The 21237-nt window shown below is 40.5% G+C and overlaps 2 protein-coding genes across 3 annotated transcripts in view; both read right to left on the reverse strand.

Moving 5' to 3' along the window:
* myo18b (myosin XVIIIB) overlaps positions 1-7114 on the reverse strand; it is a 45745-nt gene extending 38631 nt beyond the window's left edge. Inside the window, exon 1 of the mRNA XM_030065846.1 lies at positions 7097-7114. Coding sequence (XP_029921706.1) covers positions 7097-7114 — 18 coding nt within the window. The remainder of the gene's footprint in view (positions 1-7096) is intronic.
* Positions 4745-21237, reverse strand: part of grk3 (G protein-coupled receptor kinase 3) — a 56503-nt gene continuing 40010 nt past the window's right edge. The window contains exons 12-22 of one of the 2 annotated variants that reach the window (XM_030065980.1): positions 19859-19953; positions 19039-19146; positions 17684-17750; positions 14288-14388; positions 13796-13862; positions 12062-12157; positions 11354-11516; positions 11119-11255; positions 10908-10946; positions 9655-9768; positions 4745-9538 (exon numbers count right to left, since the gene is read on the reverse strand). In XM_030065980.1, coding sequence (XP_029921840.1) covers positions 9377-9538; positions 9655-9768; positions 10908-10946; positions 11119-11255; positions 11354-11516; positions 12062-12157; positions 13796-13862; positions 14288-14388; positions 17684-17750; positions 19039-19146; positions 19859-19953 — 1149 coding nt within the window. In that variant the 3' untranslated portion in view covers positions 4745-9376. The remainder of the gene's footprint in view (positions 9539-9654; positions 9769-10907; positions 10947-11118; positions 11256-11353; positions 11517-12061; positions 12158-13795; positions 13863-14287; positions 14389-17683; positions 17751-19038; positions 19147-19858; positions 19954-21237) is intronic. The other variant, XM_030065981.1, reaches the window with a different exon arrangement.

Raw genomic sequence — 21237 nt, forward strand, 5'->3', positions numbered from 1 at the left:
CGTGGGACATTTCTAAGTTTATTAATACTTACCATGATGTACACTCCAATTATATGCCCCATAAAGATTTATGTCAACCTAAAATTATCCTCCATGACAACCCTTGACAATAAAGAAACAGCTTTGGCACAATCCTCACAACTGTAAGCACTTAAAAGTCCATAGCTGTTGTGGTGTACGGCTCCCCGGTGGACCATAACTTCCCCAGGGAGGGAGACTGCACTGACTTTCTATGATCGTAATTAAAATACATTTTGCAGTGAACTTGCCTTGCTGATGAGAATATGTTTACGATTCTGATTAGACTTAGGCATTCAGCAACATGCTCGCTCTTCAGATAATGAGCAAGAACTGATTGGCTCCCTACAATAATCTGAATTGACAGCTCATTAAGCGTGTGATGTGCAGTGTTGGGTGACTGTCCCATCCAGGTCAAAGTGAACAGATGCTTGATTTTTTTTTTTTTTTTTCTCAGTCTTGTGTAATTATGAAATGCGCTCCAATCAAAGTCTTGCTTCATGAAGGTGTATAGCCATCACATAAACATGACATTCAAAACTATCGCAATTAGCCAAACCGTGTGTACCTGAACAGGTGCTTGTCTCGTTCTCATGATGTTCACAACATTATAAGGAAAGAGGTTAAGCTGCTCAAATCTACGGGATAGAGCAGTGGTTCTGAAATGGGGGTAACCATATTTTTCATGTTTTTTTTTTTTGTTTTTTTGTGCTTGGCTGAAAAAAAATATCTCAAAAGGGGTTCATTATTGAAAAAAGGTTGAGAACCAATGGGATAGAGGATACTTTGTTAACTTGTATGAAGAATACCAAAAAGCATTAAAAAATATGAATCTTTGCCATAGACTCTGCAGATTGGCAAGAAGGAATTCTCAGAAAACATAATATATGACTAGATGCTGTGCCATGTAATTCAGTGTATTAACATCATACTGCTTGATTAGACAAATACTCATTTTTGACAAGAATTTCAGAGCTTAGATGCGCTGGACAACCATTTGAAAGCATGCGCAAAAATAGATGGTTAACCAGATTTAGTTCCCATAAAAATCTGTCAAAAAAGGAAACTTGGCAGAAGCAGGGGAATAAAGGTTTGCAGTGCAGTTTGTGATCACATGGTCGTAGTTTGAACCCCACCCATCCAGCAGGGAGAGTGAACAATTTATACTTTGCCTCCAGGTTAAGGGTGATGCAGTGAGTATGACTGGTCTTTAGTTCAAGACCCTGTGACGACACATATCTGCCCTGTTGAAGTGACCATGAACAAGACACAGAGTTCCCACCCGCCCCAGGACTGCTGCTCTGTCTCTGACCCTGACTTCTGACCTCCCTGTGGAAGAGGGAGAGGGAAAACACAACTTCTCAGCACCACAAGCAGTCATTTCACAACCTTTTCATGTACAGTTGATTTTATTTTATTATCAAGGGATATCAAGACTAAAACCTGGCATGAAACATAAAACTGAAAACTAAAAACACCTAACATAAATAACTTAGATTTAAAAAAGTAATAGTAATGACAAATCAAAAGACAATGGAAAGCAATTTCCAGGAGGGTTTCAATATAAAGTTAAGCTTTACAAAAAACACTATATATCTTAAAAAATGAACATTAAATTAATTGTAATTAATTGTAACAGTACTAAGTTCATTTGACCAAGATGCTTTATTTCAAAGCAGCCACTGATGAATAGAGAACGGGCTGAGGAAGTTTATCCATGCCACATTGTCACCCTTAAGAGCATGCACTAAATAACAAAAATAATATTTTAATTAAATGACCTTGTGACATCAGCAGAAACCCTTAATGAAGTGCACTGTACAACAAAGCTCTGAAAACACAGAGTGACAGATTTCAAAATGGGCAAAGATAAAGGCAACAACAGCCGCTGGTTGACGACAGAAAAAAAGACACCAATATATATACTCTGTACAATCTGTTTTCCTGTTCATGGGGGGAAAAATATTGAGCTAATAATAATTTCCGGCAAAATGTTCAGGTGCAGGCAGATTCGGAGTATTAACTTTGTAACAGCAAAGTAGACACGGCTGATGGTGTCCAAGTGCAGACGGCATCAGCGTGGGAAGCTGCTGGCAGTGCAGTGATAGTAAACTCAATATGAAGAGCCCAAAGCACAAACTCATTATGTGTGTGATGTGCAGTGTCTGCAGTTGCCTACCTTGGGGAAACAGCATCTGAATTTATTTTCCACAAGGTGAAAACTTGGTCAAAACTGTGCATGAATGCCATGTTTGCTTGGCTCACCTCGTTTTACATGACTAACAGCATTCCGACTGACATGTATTTTGTCAGGATTGATTTATTACACAGAATGCTTTAGCCTTCATCTGTATCAGGTTCTCATTCCAGCACCCGGTAGTTGTACATCTGGAAACAGAGCACTGCTGAACAACAGAAAGGTTATTTGCATGACAGTCCATCATGATAATTAATAAAATAGGTGCAGAAAATTCATTTGAATAGTTTGCTGTGGTAACAGTGGTGTGGTGGCAGTCCATCAGCTGTTCAGGCCAAGAAGGTAAAAAAAAGTGTGTTGATTGAAGCATCTTCCCATATATCTGTTAAACTTATGACCTCATGTCTCCCTGTCATCGTTGCTGCAATCCTCCATTTTGACAATCAATGAATAATGAATCAATGATGCTCTAACAGTGATGCAAGCGTCTTCAGTGGGGAAGGGAAAAAAAACAAAAAAAAAAAAACATGAATTCTGATCTGAGAGTTCACACAGTGTTACATTAGCAGGAATCAGATCTGGATCTGATTTAGGACCGTATGTGAAAGTGGCTCACATCAGAATTGAAAAAGTCAGATTGAATGTGTTTTTTGCTGTTCATAGAGGCAGAAACGTCTTGAGGACAAAATCAGATTCAGGTCTCTTTCTGCAGGCTGTCTGAACATAGCTTTTATGATGTAGGCTATCTTGTCTATAGAAATCGATAGGTGGGTTTTTACAAACTCCTCTTGTCTTGACAGTGAAAACATAAGCACTTGTGGATGACACTCTGCTGTTGTTAATTTGTGCTGTGTAGGCCTGTTGCCAGACTGGCAATTCTAAAATGCAACATGAACATCAAAGTAACACAATATTTGTTTAAACGATAGAACAAGAGAGGCCATGTGTTGCATTAAATAACATAAAAGCTGTGATGTGGTCACAGATCATTACCATTTTTAATGATCCGCCAAGAAGTATAGTTCCCCAAACTACAACTTGTTGAGAAACATGAACCAGTCTGAGGGTAGATTGTTTATGGCCTGTGTGTAAAAGTGCATTTCTGATGGGCCTCGCTAAGGGATAATCCAACCCGAGGTCGATGTTTTTTTTTTTTTTTTTTTTGATGACAGACTGCCTGGGAGTGGATTATTATTTATTATTATTTGAGGGTGGCCGGTGCTATCCTGTTTATGTTTTCAAGCTTGCCAAGTAACTTAGACAAGTTACCCTGTGACAGGCAGGCAGCTAGCTGGGGGAGGCACTCACCTGCTGCTGTCACCTGGATTATTTTGCTCCACTCTCCCGCGTCAGTGGTGGTTGGAGCCGCAGCTTGACATCGATTTGCCACTTGGTGTCGCCAGTGAGCTGCTGAATTGACTTGTTTCTGTGACTGTGGCTTGCTGGCTAGCCCACAATGTATGAGGAACAGGTAGGGTCAGGGGTGGTCCCGGCGTTTTGAGGGCCCTCACCTCTAAGTTTTTCCATAGAAAAATATTGTGACTGATTCTGCCCAGTGCAACTGATTTGTATATTAGTAGCTGTTAGGTGAATAATAAAAAAAAAAAAAACAGCTCGCTGGACCAATGCATCTGCAGGGTCTACTTTTTTCATGGCGCTCCATTTAATCTGTAAAGTGACACATATAGAAACTTTCGCTCCAAAATTTTCACGTTAATGTCCTGTCAGCTACTGCTTTGCTGCTATTAAGCTATGCCGCTGATACAATAACTTTTTTTTTTTTTTTTTTTTTTTTACACCCATTTGTTATTCAGTTCAAATTCATTCAACATACATGTAGCACATACTTGGTATTTAGTCTTTATACATTTAATGTTAGTGGTTTTTCATGTATGTATATAACATTTTGTATTGGATAATGTTTGTAGGCCTAGATTGAGAATGACAAGCTGCCATTCGGATGTGTTCATATTCCCAAATAACTATTTTTTTAAGTCAGAGTTTCAACTTTCGTTGTGTATGTTGAGCATTAAACTGAAACAGAAGTTAATAAACCAAGGGAGCAACACCCCCAATTCACTCAATTAATTTTCCTCGTCGGTGAAAAATTTTACATACAAATTATTAGTCTACCTGACACTGTGCAAAACCTGCGCGGGCGGAGGGGCCCTGAGGAGGGCGGGGTCCTTAATGGTTGTCATGGGCCAGCCATGAGTACAGTGATGAGGTCTAGCTCGGTCTGTGGAAATAAGACCACAAAATGCTGACCAATCAGAATCAAGTATTCAGCATAGCCATGAAATAAAGTATTCTTCCTGTGCTTGTTTTAGATTCTGTACGAAATTAAAATAATTTCATCAGATCTATGATTTCCCCTCCATAAGGGCCCATTTACCGCTAACTCCCTACACAAACATTGCCTGAGATGTTGTAAGATGCTGGATGTTAGTATGGATATCGATCACCTGTAGGTATGTGGTAGGTGGCTGTGTGATTTCACATTTCAATTAAGCAAATGTGACAAGAGGCAACACGGAAAAAGGATTTTTATTCATGAACTGTTTTTACAAGCAGTCCAACACGTAAGTTCCTACCTGTCTTGAAAACAAAACAAAATCATTGAAATAAAATAAATTTAATAACAATAATCATTGAATAATATTATCAATAATATATCAGTATCATCATAACCTTAATGGTAATAATAACCCAAAGCCAGTAGTATTTGTGTTTGTTTGTGGCATATGAAAAACACAACTTTCTGATGGGTGTAAACCGGAGTATTTCTACAGCGAGATCTCAGGTGTGAGCTCATAGACGTGGATGGGAGAGCGCTCCCCAAACACGCAATAAATATGAAAGAGCAAGAGTCCGGTATTTCAACAAAAATAATCATCTGTAACTTGCAGGTACAATATCTAAAGTCTTTATGTGCAAGATTCGAGCTGAAGTCTTCACCACAAACAAATATACTCACATCAAAACCCCTAACCTCCCCCAAACAATTTTTGTTTTCTACATTAAATCTTAAATAAACCTAGAGCATTTTTGTCATTTCATATACACATATATTTATATATACTTTTAATTTTTGTTTTTTTTCCTATATGCCATCCTTTTTAATTGTCTTGTGTCGAGCATGTGTTTGAGCAGAGAATCTGTGTATGACAAAAACATCTCCACTGAATTAACATACAAAGCAATAATGAAGCACACATATGCTCACACACTCACATGACATACATACAGACAGTGTGAAAAGAAAAATCATTTTAGGAACAAGCAGAGAACTGTCTGGTGTCTCAGAGTCCGATGGCCACGTTGTGGAAAGCCAGAGCCACACACACCTCCCTTCTCCAGCTCTTGCTCCATAAAACATTTGGTCACAGTTTTGTACCCTTCAAAGACACACACCACTACTCTGCGCAAGCTTCCACTGCTAATTTGTGTATCTGTGTGTGTGTGTGTGTGTGTGTGTGTGTTTGAGAGAGTGTGTGGCAGCTGTGGCCGCAATTGCCTTTTGGCTGTCGCTGAGTCTGTGGTGAGAAGGGTCAAAGTTCAGAGAGGAGGCTTCCCATAGGTTCCACTCAATCAGCAAGTTATTTGGCACATTGAACAACTATTAAGTAACACATTGGGCTAAAAAGGTGCAACAACGTAATTTCAATGAAAACAATAAAAACCAGTTTGGTTTACAAAAATAAAAGACACCTTAAAAGGTGACAAAATTTCTCTATAAGACGATAATATCTCCCCCTGACTGGTAAAGGCTACTAAGAAAAAATAAACGCGTCCCTAATCAACCCCCGTCCTACTGTAGGTCACACACATTCACACATGCACGCGCGCACAAACACACACATCACATCTCTGAAAATGCATGGACATCACAGACAAGGACATTGTACTGCATGAAAATCAAAACCCTGAAATTATGAGTTAATCAAACAATCTTCCTCCTCCTCCGCTGCCTGTTCTTTTAACACTAGTTTATCTCAGCTGCACATTTCTGCCCTTCGATTAAACAAGTACAAACATTTTACAAGGTCAAGGACGACATCAACAAAACCCATATACCCTATTAAAATGTTACCTTATCTGTACTGTGTCACATTCAGGAAAAATACGAAATCATAAACAAACTTAAAAGGAAAAACCCACCCAACAATTGCTGTAACACTGTCAAATAATTCCTAGGCCCATTTTGTAGTTTGTGTATTTTTCATAGTTATGCGGAATGCTACATATATGGAGTTTGATATAGGATTTTTTTCAATTAGCCTAACTAAAGCATTGATAGTAAACAGTGTCTGTGCCTCAGAGTCAAAGATCAAGGGCTTATTTTTGCTTTTTTTTCCCTTTACTTGGCATTTTGCACCGTCACTGAGGGAAAAATGCATTGCAGAAGAGAGAGAGACACCAAGTAATCTCATCAGTCTTAACAGTATTGGAGAGGAGCCACTGAGACCAATAGTCCATTATGCAACACAGCAACATGACGTTGCATTTCCAGTAAGGGGCACAACTAGCACTTGTTCTCAACAACAAAACCTCTCACTCTGTTTTTACGATCTCTACAGCTAAATCTCTCCTTGCCTGCAGATATATCCCACTGCTGGGCTCCACAAGTTCAGGCATGTTCTCTAGCCAAAGAGTTTGCTTTTCTTTTTTTCTTTTTTTTTTGGACACTAGTTGATTTTCATTATACTGCAGACCCTAATTTGAAGTGATTTTGCAGTTGGGATGCTGATATGAAAAGATATTTTAGTTGAAGAATTAAACTATTTACAAGTCGAACTTGAACACTGGAACTGATTCAAAGTGGTGAGAGTAAAACAACCACTCATACAATTTGTATCGCAACAATTTCTAGCAACTTACAGGTAAACTATCCCCCATTTTGCCGAGGACCTCATGGAAGACCTCACTTTGAAAATCACTGCTCTGGAGGCAATCAAAAGCTATTCAGGAGAACATAGGAAATCACAGCTAGAAAAGTAGAAATCAACTGGACAGGCTGGGGAAAGCAGATACAACAAAAAAGGTGAATTCCAGCACTTCATCAGTAAACTCCTTGAATCTATTTAACATCACAGATTGACGGTGTATAGCAGTGCATCTGAGGGTGGGTTTTTCCAGATTCAGATTCAGGCTGTCTTCTTCATACTGTTAACACCTCTTTGCACTGAGACTATCCGTAACAACTAAACTGAAACCGTAAACCTGTGAGCATGATTGTGTGTGAGCAGGATAAAGAATTCTCATCTTGAATGGCTGCAAGATCATGACGTACAGTACAAACAGACCTTTCTGGTGTATTGTCTTAGGCTCTGTCTTACGCAGAGCGCGAAATTTGGCCCTTAGAGGTTTTGCCTCGACATACTAACACAGTCCAACTGAGGTATGCACACTGCAAGTGATTGAAAGCTGTTAGACTCCTATCGACATGACCCTCTGCGAGATTACACCCTCCCCTAACACCACAGGAATGCCCCTTTTCCCTCCCCAAAAGCCCTGACAGAAGGACAGATTCACAAACAGGCAGACAGAGAAGTCTCCATTAATGCAAACGGGTTGTAGCGTAGACTAATATACTGGAGATGCACAGAGAAAGGGTTGCTTATATACACTCAAACCCAGAGTCACTTCATCCCCCTCTCCTGTCATCTCTTCCTGCAAGTGTAACCTTCATACACAATAGTTACATCGTTGTCCATGGTTACCGATCCCCAGGGATACCAGTCTTCATGGTTACAGGTTCCCATAGTAACCGACGGCTGTTTGTCAGCCAATAGAATCGCAGTCTCTATGGTAACCGGCTGTACAGGAGCCAATCTGAAAAGAGTCTATGGTCCATGTACTTCCTGTTTTCTGCATTGGAATGATCAGCCCTCTGTGTATCCAGAGGCGATATCTGCTACCAAGCAGGTCCTCCTGGGTGCTCAGGTGACTCAAGTAAATATTGACGTTGGCACTTTATGCACTTCAGTAATGGAGGGAGGAATGGATAGAGGGAAGGATGAAAAAAACCAGTCGAGCAGCCTTTTTTTTTTCGTTCGCTTGCTGAAGTAAAACACAGATATACATTCCCCACTAAAGCCTGTTCTCATCTGCATTGCCTTTACTCTGGAAAGAGAAGAAAAATGGGGAAAAAAGATACACACACACCAATGTGCATCCTGTCCTGAGCAATGCCACTGAGTCCTGCTGAATCCTTTCCTATCCTGTCCGGCCATGCCCCTCCGTCCACTCCTGTGATCCAGCCCAGGTGTGTGGAGCTCGACTGGTCAGTCTGACGCTGGGCATGGAGGAGGAGGAGGAAGAGGAGGGAGAGCAAAACAGAAAAAGAGAGGGAACAATGTGGGACAATTAACCACAGTCTGAATATCCACTTCTCCAAGGGGAGGTTTTTGCTGCTCTGCCAGGTCAAGATTGCATGTGTGTTGGTTGGTTTGTGTGTGTGTGTGTGTGTGTGTGTGTGTGTGTGTATACGAGAAAGAAAGAGAGAGACAGAGAGAGAAATGCCTCTTGGCTGGCCAACAATAAAGCTCATTTGTGAGGATTTGTATTTAGCTTTGTGACTTTAGGAAGAGTCCAGCAGTGAGCCAGTGTTAAAGCCTGGCCTGGCCTGGCTTGGCCTTGCCTGGCTCAGCTAAGCAGGCTTCTGCGGGTCCTAGCGAGCAAAGATCCAAGAGAACCCTCCAGATGAACCTGATTAATCAAAACCTGTAGGGCAAGATGGGGACAGGAGGGGGTAGAGAAAAAGAGAAAGACAGGGAGAGAGAGAGGACTGGGCTCTAGTCCTCATCACATTCATGCAGAGCTTCTTCACATGCTGACTTCTCCCAAACATTGCTCTTTCTCTCTTCGTCTCACTGTCCTGTCGTTTCTTCTTCCGAGTGACTGGCAAGGTCCCATGGCAAAGTTTGGCGCACAGTCTTGTGCTAATGATTGGTCATGATATAGAGTGTGTGTATGTGTGGTCAATAGAGCAAAGAGGCTGGTGGATTTGGTCCATACACACACTCCAAGGAGTGAGGCTTAATTTGTTTGTGGGTGGGCATGGGATAGTGTCAAGGCAAATGGCTGATGAGAGGGGGAAGGAGGATGCAGTGTGTGCGTGTGTGTGTATGTGTACGTGTGTGCATGTTATGTGTGTATTCACAGGCCATTGCTATTGCGGTGTGTGAGGGGAGGTTTGGAAAGCTCCACCACTCCGGCCCTGCCTTTCCCGATGACTTTTGGGGCACGGCGCAGCAGCTTCTGGGCTTCAGTGAACGCTTCAGTCAGCTCTTTCTTCCACTGCACAAACTCAGGATCACTCTGCACACACAAACACAGAGGGATCAGCTCTTTGTGCTAATCACGTGAAAAAAGTTCATAAAGAAAAATGGGCGAAGGTGTACATCCGATACCCCTGAAGGGAAGGGCAGTCCTACCTCACACTGCAGTACAAACTGTTTCCCTCCTTTGATACGCAGAAGGATACATTTCTTGTCTTTAATCTGCGTTTCTTCCACTGTCACGATCTGTTCCATTGTCAGTAGGTTTTGCTGTGGGAAACAAAACACCAATCAGAAACAGGCAAAGGAGAAGCAGAAAGCAGATAATGGACCATAAGGGATGGGCTACTGAATGCAGTTGACTGTTCACTGTTCCTTGAGGAGCAAAATCCTGTCAGTTTCTACTTAAGTATGGGTGTCATCCAATTCACTGAGCAGATCACTTTTCAAGACAAGGCTAGCACAGTTTGGGCAAAATTACTGGGCTGGATCGCTCTTCCTTTTGGTTCGTCTAGTAGCAGCAGTTTGGTGAGGGGATGAGGAAGGAAGCACACTACTAGCCCTTTTCGACTCCCAAGAGTACCGCAGAACTTTCCAAGGTATATAACCTGAGACTTAGCAGGACTGCCTTTTGTTTCCTTTTCCAATGTATGCATAACCAACCACAAAGGGTGTGAAGTGCATTGTAAATAGATTCTTAAACTTAATCTTTGAGTAGTCCTTCTTTTTACGCCTTCTTTTCCCCAACTGTTTGGCTGTACATTCAACACACAGCTCTCCCAAGTGATGTGAAATTTCTAAATACACGTTTTCATTTCTAAAATCCAAGTTGAGCTCCTGCTCAATACTGTGAAACGTCTATTAAAAGCCAAGTCAAACCTGAAAAGCTGTGACTTTTTTAAACCTCTTAAATTATTGGTATGGTATTTGTTAAACTGTGCACACAAGGCATTCAAAGTACTCTCTTCTCTCCAAATACTGATAAAGACATCCATCTCTTCTTTTGTTCAATTCGCAGTTTGCATTGTTTTGCAGTTTGTTTCTGCAATCTGTTGTTTGGCACTGACTGTGTTTGGGCTATAGCCCTCTAATTACAGCACATATTTACAAAAGTCCTGTCAAGTTGATGCTTGACCAATCAAAATCAACATCCAAATCACGTAGCCAGCAGGGACTAAATCAGGTTCCAGGAACTTTACCTGGAAAAGTCTTGTTACTAGTGGAAACAATTCAAGAATCCATGAAACAGCCGTCATGGCACGCCTTGCCTCGCTAAGTTCTTCCAGTCGAAAAGGGCCATACTGAGTCTGAGGGAGGGAACCACTGCTCTACGCAACTCCTGGACGCACTACCTTGTTCTACATTCTGTGAGAGTAAAGGCAGCCTTGGATGTTGGTGGCAACACTCACCGTATGTTTACGCTTTTTAAAATGTTTTAGCCACTTCTCCTACAGTGTAGAGTCAGGACAGACAGACAAACAACTTTCATTCACTGACAAACAGATGGACAATGGCACTGAGTGTACACACTCACCTCCTGACAGACACATGACATTGACACACATGAATATACAGGGTAAAGTGATTTCTTAGATGTGTCTGGCCAGTGCTGTTACCCACCCGTGACTCTCCCTCTCCCCTCCACTCCACACGGTTGGGGAAAAGGTAGAAGTATCGGCGCTGCCACTGGGTCAGGAATGGGTTCCCGAGCTTCAGCATGTAGCCATGCATTATACAATCCTTCCCCAAAGCATAATCTGCCCATCAACAAGTAATAGGTTAGCATCAATAAGCTGCAAATTATTTGAATGGGTGTCAAAAAATAAGGCATTTTGTGTCTTGTTTTTGTTATTACCCTCCTCATGGCCCAGCTGCTTATTCTTAGCCCTTTTGCGAGCCTCATTCTTATCAGTGTCTGAGTTGACCGCCTCGTACACTGTCTCTGCAACCTCCTGCTGCCAGCGCTCTGATATGACCAAGGGGAAGTTCTTGTACAGCTCCTGGTCACTGTCCAACAACTAAACATCAAACAGAGCAGGAGAGCTGTTTAGTCATGACTAACAAGATGAAACTCACACGATACATAGCTGAAAAGTTAAAGGTGTAATGGTTAGAAGCAATCATTGTTTGTCACGGCAGGCGATGTATCTTTGTGAGTTTAAACTAATAATAATTATATAATCTAGTAATTACATCTGTATCTATCTATATATTTATATGTACATATATATAAATACACACACACACACACACACACACATACATATATGTGTGCATATACATATTATAATTTATATAATGTCTATATCATTTAAATTAATAATAATTACAAGGCTATTAGCAAAAACTAGGTGACCAGGGTTTGTTTGCATGAACTTGAGGAATAGATTTATGCCACAGTGCAACCCTTGATGTTAAAGCTTCATTATGTCAGAGAGGATGTTTAATGCAGAAACTATATAGAATGCTTCATTTGTAGAACACATCTGTTCTGCAGTATTTGGTGTCAGGACTGCATCTGTAGAGTAAGTGCAGGGTAAGATGTCTGTGAATTGATTTTCACCTTGATGCCCTTGGTGTCCTCCTCATCAAAGGAGCCGATGTCGAAAGCATCTGCAGCATTCACTTCTCCCCTGGGAGGGATGAGCGGCGGAGAGTACTGGAGAAGGAACAGAAGGAGACAATATAAACTAGACAGCAGAGAGATGGTTTTCAGAAAGGTAAAAAAAAAAAAAAAAAAAAAAAATACAGTGATGTTAGAGGGCAAAGGTGGAGAGAGAGATGAGAGCATGACCAAAATAAGTGGTGGGGACAGTCCCATAGCAGTGTTTTCCTGAAGTGATGGTGTAACCATAGCAACAGGGAGTGGTGGTGGACTAGTGTGGCTCCATCCTGTTTTGCTTTAACAGGGTTTCCGCTACATGTAATTGATCGTGGCGCACTGCCACGGCAAAATAAAAGCCGCCACGCCTTTCGAATGATGATTTTTTTTTTTCAGATGTTAAAAAGAATTTAAAGTATATTGTATGAATGGATATACATACACACATATATAGCCTATATTTGCGCACATATACTTACTATAATCAGAGTTTGAAATGATAATTTAAATATCATGAAATTAACTTTATTTTGAAAAATGAACACCGGAGTCATCGCTCGCCTGTTTGATTCTATTGCTGCGTGCTCGCAGAGGGAGAGAAAAGGGCGAGAGAGAGGTACCTAGGCAAGATTAAATTTAATCCATTTTTTTGTTCAAGCCTGTCAAAACGACCCTAATGTTATCGTTAATGTTAACATTGTAGGGCCCTATAATTTCAGCGATCACAGAATCGCTGACAGAATTGCGGAATTAGCTAAATAAAATGGAATCTATTTTTAACACAGAATGTCGTGGAATTTGACATAATTTGAATGAAATGCTGTTTTTGTGTGGAATATGAATGTATGTCTGGGGGAAATTTCATAGAGGGAAGCAAATCTGGGTGGCACAACCCCTCCAGTCGTTTCACTTGCACCTGCACCACCAAGAAAAAACTTACAACAACTGCACCGGCACCGTACGAGTCCAAAAGGGAAAGAAAAATTCCAGGCTACAGCAGCGCACTGACATAGATTGTGTAACAAAGCGAAGAGTTCCCACTCCGCTCTATTTTCACTGGCTAACAGCAGCACACTGGCTTAGCTTGTCTATTCAGAGAAGCGGTATCACATTGGCTTATTTTTCAATCTGTGTTATCACATGCATACTACTGCTCATTCACTGGTAGTTGACGCTGAAGCCCTCCCCACAGTTTCAAAAAATCCTGGAGGAAACCCTGTTTAAGGCACTAAAACAAGAGCAAAACTAATGTGGATGACTTAATTATGGTGATGGAATACTGGTGAGAAGGAAGTTCAAAGTCTCTGAAAGTTTATTTTCATATTGTAGTGAAATGAATGGATACCAATGGCTGGATAAAAGGTAGGAAAAATGATACTGGAGCTGTAAAATACAGACTTGCTTGCTTGCTTTGGGAAAAGATTAACAGAAGGTTAAGGGAAAAAAAATGTAGATGTCACTGGCATGGTCCTTTAATCAAAGAGAAATAATGGTCCAAATATTGGCAAATCAGTCTAATCCCAGCAAAGATGTCCTTCATAACATCCTTTGGAGTCAGACATAGACTGGACAAAACAAGCTCACAGGGTTCTGTGAGGAACAGGTTTCTAAAAGTGCACTCTGTAAACAATAGAAGTTTAAAATCGTGTATCACAAAGAACAAGAGATGAATCATTCTGAAATTATACTGCTCACCTTCTGGAGGTACACCTGCTGCCAGTCAATGCCTTTGAAAAATAGATGTTCTTTCACCTCTGGGGCTCTGCATGTGTGTGTGAAAAGAGAGACGGGGGCAGGGGGTAAATTTGCAAACATGTTAGTTCCCATCCACACACTAGATGGCAGTATTTGCCACATTTTTTTTTCTGATAAACACATTCACAGTCCCGCTTCTTTTGTCAAGCACCCTTTGAGACAGACAGTGATCCATCACCACAGTTTAGACAAAATCTGATGTACAGTCTCATCAGATCACTTAGAAACACAGCTTCTACTTGACTGGCATCACTTGATGTTCATCCATATCCATCTTGTTATTCACCAGCTCTCCTTCCCTAGTCTACACCCAGTGTTTTCATCCTTGGTGAGCATGTCTAGTAAGATTAATTTGACTGATCATATTTACAAGGTCTGTTAAAGTTTGTTGATACAGGAGTGACAGTGCGTGTGTGTGTGTGTGTGTCATACCCTTGTCCCTGGCAGCCGAGCCTCTTGGATACGTCTCTCTGCAGCAGTCCTTCCAGCAGATCTTTGAGCTCTGCGGTGAATGAGTCTGGCAGCTCTACATTCTGAAAGAGTCAGGGAACGGATGGAGGGAGAAAACAAGGAAAAGGGGAGAGAGAGTAAGGTGTGTTTAGAGAAAAGAAACCATTTGCACCTCTTAACTGGGGCACTCTGCCCTGGCTGTTTGTTGACAAGCTCTACATCTGTCAACTATTTCATACAGATATTACAGATCAGTGGACCTTGAAAAGATAGAACAGACATGCCATCTATTAGGATCTGTTCCAACCCCTCGTGTCTTCCTGTCCTGGCCGCTTAGGTCTCAGCCCCATCTCTGTTCTGTCTGCTTTTATCATGTTTATATAATAAAACCATTCATCAAGTTCAATAAACACAAAGACATATAGAGAGAGGTATTTTTAGCCTCGTCAGGACTGAATCGAAATCTTCCTCTCGCGCGCGCGCACACATCCTCACACACAGACAAGGATTAGTGGGATAAACCAGATTAAGTGGCTGGATTAAAATCCTAAACTGGATTTATTATAACACGAAAGACCATACTTTCTCTGTTTAGAGGTCCTGCTCAGCCAAACAATGCCTGTGCGTTTGTGTGGGAAGAGGCTACTACCCTTCTCAGCTGCTCTATGTCCTCACAAAATAAATGCATGTGCACACAGACAGGTGGATATACTCCCATCCTGTGATGGACAACGCAAAGTGAAGAAGTACAAAGTTCAGATATACATCTATTTAATCTTTTTTATGCTTGTTTACAATGTTCTCTGTGTATAGACAGGACAGTAAACCGAGCCATAGAGCCACAGCCTGTACATGAAGTTTAGGACACTGGCAAGATATACCACTTGAGATAGAGTGGTGAAGTAAACAAAAGAGAATGTTAATTTTGGTGATGCTGTGCACCTCAAGAGGAATATTAATTACTGATAGATGTGGTTTGTAGTGGACATAAAACAACCTGCATACTAAGGCCCATGAAACAATTAAAAATCTCTATAGGGGTTATGAATCTCAAGACTTTGGTCAACAGATAAAACTTCCAGGGGAAGCAGCATTTTGTTTTAATGAGGTCCAAAGAGCAACTCAAATCAATACTGTCCCAAAAGAACAAAGTAATTGGGCACATAAAACTTTCCTCAACTTAAAAAAGCTGGGGGACTACTGCAGAAACTTTGTGTTATTCATCAATCATATGAAGGAATGTATAAAATAATAATACCAATAATAATAAAAAAGATACCAAGAGCATTGTACAATTTATTACAATAGTCCTCATCTCCACAGTGAGTCAAATTCCAAACCAAGCTTTAATTTGCTGAGCTACAGGTGCTGTGTTCAAGACTTAAAAAGAAATTAAACATTTTAAAGTGTACAAATATACCATTTAGATTTTTATCCCAGTTTAAATCACTGCATGTCATTTCACATGCTGACTTGTGCTCACATATTACACAATTACACCTGTGAGCCTACCTGATGTTGGCATCTCAACCAATACTGCCAATCTCAAGAACAGCAATCGAATGATGTAACAAAAGGACCATATCAGTGATTCTGCAGTCATTCCACTATGATATGAAAATGAACTTTCAGAGACTTCAAACTTTCTTCACACCACTATTCCATCACTGTAATAAAGTCGTCCACATTAGTTTTCCTAAAAGCAGCAGCACTGTTGTGTTTTGATGACTTGAAATTGGGCTGAATGGTCTGAAAAGATCAATGAGCCCTCCTGACGGTGCATTCAGGGGATGTCTGACGACAGTACATTACGGTCATTTTCCACTGACTAACAGCATCAAATTCACCAGCTGTGTTGTCAGTAAACCCGAGACAGAAGACAAAAGCACCAAGCATGACGTCATGATGATTCTGTCAATTTTTAATCAAAATGACAATAAAAACTGGTAAATTCCCTTATTGTCTTATTCCCCTCTGACCTTTAAATGTACTCGATTGTGGGAGAAAGCAAAAGTGCTTATACCCGAATATTTCTACTGAGAAGAGCAGCAGAAACTTTGGAGATAATGTGAGATTGTGAGTTCGACAATGGAGAGCTCTGTAGAGAAGACGATGAATTTGCTTTATACAGAGCAAGTGTTTCCTTGCAGGCGGAACATCCGCCCAGCTATGCAACTAATTGCTCTTGTAGACAGCCTCTCTACCAGACAGTAGTCCCCGAGGAAACATTTGCTTTCACAGCCAATAATATCAGTTCTGTGGTTTATGAATGTTGATGACTTTGTTAGTTGCAGAAGTAGAACATTATATGCTGTGAGTGTTTCATCTAAAAACTCAAATTTGAAAATTCAGTGATTTTGATCATATTTTGTGAAAATTTTAATACCCACCACATGATCTGCAAAATGGTTGGTTGCAAAGTAAAATTTGGGGAAATTATAGCAAAGTGTCCAATCATTCAAAATCTCTGGTATGGTTCTTTAGACAACAAATCAGCAGTTCAGAAGTTGCAATCAATCAGCGCACAACAATCATGCAAAGGTAAAACACATTTAATGGAAGCTGTGGATGTGGTAGAACATCCTCAGATTGTAATGTGACGGCATGGTTATGGTAGCAGAAGTGAGTAGGATTTTTTAAATTTGCCTCCTAATTATCTTAATGGCCTTACATAAAGTTTGACCACAAATCCCTAACTCCCTGAGTAAACTGGTGGCGGATGTGGTGATCAATCTGTCGCATGAAACGTCCATTGGGTGTACTTTAACTTTGCAGCCTCACTGTTCAAACTTGGCTTCTAGCACACTGTATCCAAGGTTCCTTTCATATGCCTCATCTACCGTGTCTTCCCATGACACAGCCAGCTCCAAAAAGTAAACAGACTGCTGAGTGTTGGGTGATACCAGGGAGAGCAGCTTGATTTGATCTGAATAACTAAAGATGACCCAAAATTCAAAATAAAGATATTTATTTCTATTGTGTTCCTAGAGATGGCAAAGCAGTACAGAGACAATACATTCAGCATTGGCAATAAATTTAGACAAAAACTGACACTGGAATATGCCTGACTCAGGTAGCTAAGATTCTGCTAGCTGCAAGCATTCATCAAGTAAGGCAGTACTGTGTTCAAACACAAGGCAGTATGCATAGGGATATAACCTTGTGTGTGCTTTTGGTATTACTGTAAGGCAAACATGGGCTAAACCCATGTGAGCCTGGTTAAGTAAAGACTCACATGTCCTGTGTGATGTTACTTTGTGTGTGCATAGGGATTTCTTGTAATACCTGTTTGCAGCATCATATGTGTCTCTGTCATCACGCACCACTGACCTACAGCAAGGTATGGAGTGTTTACATGTGGTCCTTATGTTGTCTTACCATGGTGAGCGTCATGCGGTCAATCTCATGTTTGTCTTTGGTCTTGTGCTGCCTGAACGGACTGTGCCTACAGACAAGAGGGGGGAGAGAGAGAGAGTGAGAAAAAATACTGATACTGTCACTGTCAGGGGTTCCCACTCTTAAAGAATTTTCCGGGATGTTTCAAGAATCCACATGAAACAGTGGGGAGGGCAGAAGAAAGCTTCCAAAGTGCCTCAGAGCATAACCAAAAAACAATCAACAAACACTATTTGGCCACTTGGCCAATATTTGTCCATTCTGAATCATTCTAAGATGATTTCTCATAAATCGCTGAATATTTCCAGGCAAAATCCTGGTAAACAAACAAACAATCCAAAAAACAAGACTTAAGCTGGGCAAACGCAGATATGGGGAGTTGTGACCATTTAAAGCAAATTCAGTAGGACTGATAATTTTATCATTTTAATTTTCATTGAAAAAGCCATTAATATTATGATCATGATGTGATTTTTGCTGGGGTCCGTGCCAAACAAATATGTTTTCTTACATCTGGAAAATAGTATTTGTAGTCCAAGATGTCTTGAACAACTGAACTCAATTCGAACATTAGCGGCTAACAATATGCAACATGCACTGAGGAAAACATCTGAATATGTGATCTCAGCCAAATTCAAGGTGGTTTCCGGTTTCCATGACTGGATTGTCAGTGTACCAGGATGCATGGGAATATTACGCAACAAAAAGGAGGCAAGAGAACTAAGGTGGCAAGAAATTAGGGTTAGGCTTGAATAAGGGTTGAAAATTCAATGTCAAGAGGGGAAAAAAACCCAGTATAAATCAATTTACTACATATGTGTCTGTTTGTCTGTCTGTCTGTCTAGAAGCCCACCCCTTACTAAAGACCAATACCCGTTCCTCTTTTTAAGTGTTCAAACACACTGAACCACACATCAATGGAAAGACACGTCAGACTCCTCGCTCTCTTTCTCTTCTAGTTCATACCAAACCTAGCAACCACACACACATACACACTGCTTTCCCCTGATTTCTGACCTACTGGGCCCAGACCTCTGGCATTTACACACTCTAGATCAAACAAACGCACATGCGCACACACACACACACACACACACACACACACACGCACACAGACACAAAAACAAGATCAAACACACCAAAAACAGAGTGACAGGGTGAGAGATGCAGAGCAAGGGAGAGGAGATTCAAAGAGATTCACTCAGAGAGACAGAAGAGGCTTCATCAGACAGGAAGCCAGGACACAGTGGGAGTAAAGAGCACAGAGCAAGAAAAAAAAAAAAAAAACAGAAGTCAGAGAGGTTTGCTAAAAGGAAGAGAAGGGCTGGAGTGGTTACCCTCGGAGTAGTTTGAAGAGCATGCAGCCCAGGGAGAACCAGTCGGCACTGCTGTCATACGCTGTCCCTTTCTGAAGCACCTCTGGAGCCATGTAACCATGAGTACCACTGGAACAAACATGCCACAGCATTATTTCAGCACTGAACACATACTTGTACGTCCACTGTTACATAATGCAATGTTAAGAGGACCATACCACTGATTTTTTTTTTTTTTTTTTTGGCTGTTGCTTGCTGATGCATAACGACTTATGAACTGCTGATCAGGCTCTTTAACAGACTGTACCAATGATTTTGAATGTTTGGCACATTTACTACAGTGTATATCACAAGATACCATTTTGCAAATCATGCATGGCTGGTAAAAAATTCACAACATATATTAAAAATTAATAATGTGTGTGCAAAGCAAATGTTTTTCTGGAGACTATTTTCCAGCGGAGTGGTGTTTCACTCCGTCTAATTTCACGTCATCAAAACACAACAGTGTTGCTGCTTTTAAGAAAACTAATTATTACTGTGATGGCATACTGGTGTGAAGAAAACTTGAAGTCTCTGAAAGGTCATTTTCTTATCATCGTACAATGATTGGAAAGCAACGTACAATGATTGGGAAATTTTTTTTATCTGAGTTGTAAAATACAACTGCTTGCTTTGGGGAAAGATTAGCCGAAACGTGATGCTTGTACATTTGTAGATATTTCGTTAAACATGCAAAATCACTGGTATGATCCTTTCACTTTCATGGCCCAAATACACACATAACAGCAAGGGCAGGGCTGCACATAGAGATGCAAGCACACAACACCAAGTTACTTACACACTGGCATGGGGTTTCTTCTTGGAGAAGTCACAGGCGAGACCCAGGTCAGAGATACGAACGTGACCATGTTCATCCAGCAAGATATTCGCTGGCTGAGGGAGGACACACAAGCACACACACAAGCGCGCACACACACACACACACACACACACACACACACACACACACACACACACACACACACATGGACAAACACACATACACACAGAGGGAGAAAGAGTAAGACAGAGAGAGAGGGAGAGATGCCAAATATAATACTGAGAGAACAGGTTGACTATATGGATGGTTTGACTAAGATAAACATATCAACAGTCCATGGTCAAGAGAAGTGAGCAGTATGTTTGACAGAAACAGGTTCAGTGAATTCACCTCCAGATATGCAGATGCTAATGTTTACATGTTTAAAGAGGCTATGTTTGATGAAAATTAAAGATCAGTGGGCTAATGAAGTCTGGAGTAAACCAACACTAAGCACATTTTAGGATGAACACTGAATATATTCCCTAGAATTATGCTTCATATAATTCAACTAAGAGACACAGACTGTTATGTGCCTAGCTAACAACTGGTATTCTACCACTCAATGTTGAAACCAGACGAGGAAAATCTAATTTGTTCAATGCTTTTGCAACATTGCATCCTTACAGTAATGACAATAAACCTTCTTTGAATTAAACTAAACTGAACAGTGGGATAGACAGATAAGATCATAAATGTAAGAAAACACTGTTGGAGACCACACTATAACATAACTAGTTATAATTTCCATTCATGAAGAGAGAAGTTAAAGTGATTCAAATCTGGACACAGACAATAAAGGAAGTCTCCTGTCCTGGTTATCCTCTGCTGTTTGGCAAAACTGTTTATTGAAGGTCCTAAAAGTGTTCCCTGACTTTGAGCAAAGCATATCTATTATTATGGCAACCAGTCCAAACAAGGGGACTGGAGGAAAAGCAGAAGACCATAAAAAACATGGCTGATAAAAATCTTTAAATTTGAAACAGCATCCATGTCTTGTAAGTTGTAAAGAAAAACATCAAATCATATTAAAGCATAAATGTTTGTCTGTGTGTGTGTGCAGTCAGATAGTTCTCTGACATCAGAACAGTCTATGTTCAGTGGAAATTCAGTGGATGTCTTTCAAAAACATAATATATGTAAAATCAAATTACGAGTAAAATGCCATAAAATTACCATATAATTACCAAAGAAATCGCAAAAAGCAAAGTCTAGAGTTCTTGTGCGTGACATGATTTAAAATCTGATTTGGGGCTGTAACAGTAACAGAAAACCAGCGATAAGTTTTTGTACATGCCCCTCAAATCTCTGTGTTATTAATATATTATAGTATTTTGTTTAGTTATGTGATATAGTAT

Source organism: Myripristis murdjan, chromosome 12, assembly GCF_902150065.1.
Source record: "Myripristis murdjan chromosome 12, fMyrMur1.1, whole genome shotgun sequence".
In the NCBI taxonomy this organism is placed as follows: Eukaryota; Metazoa; Chordata; class Actinopteri; order Holocentriformes; family Holocentridae; genus Myripristis; species Myripristis murdjan.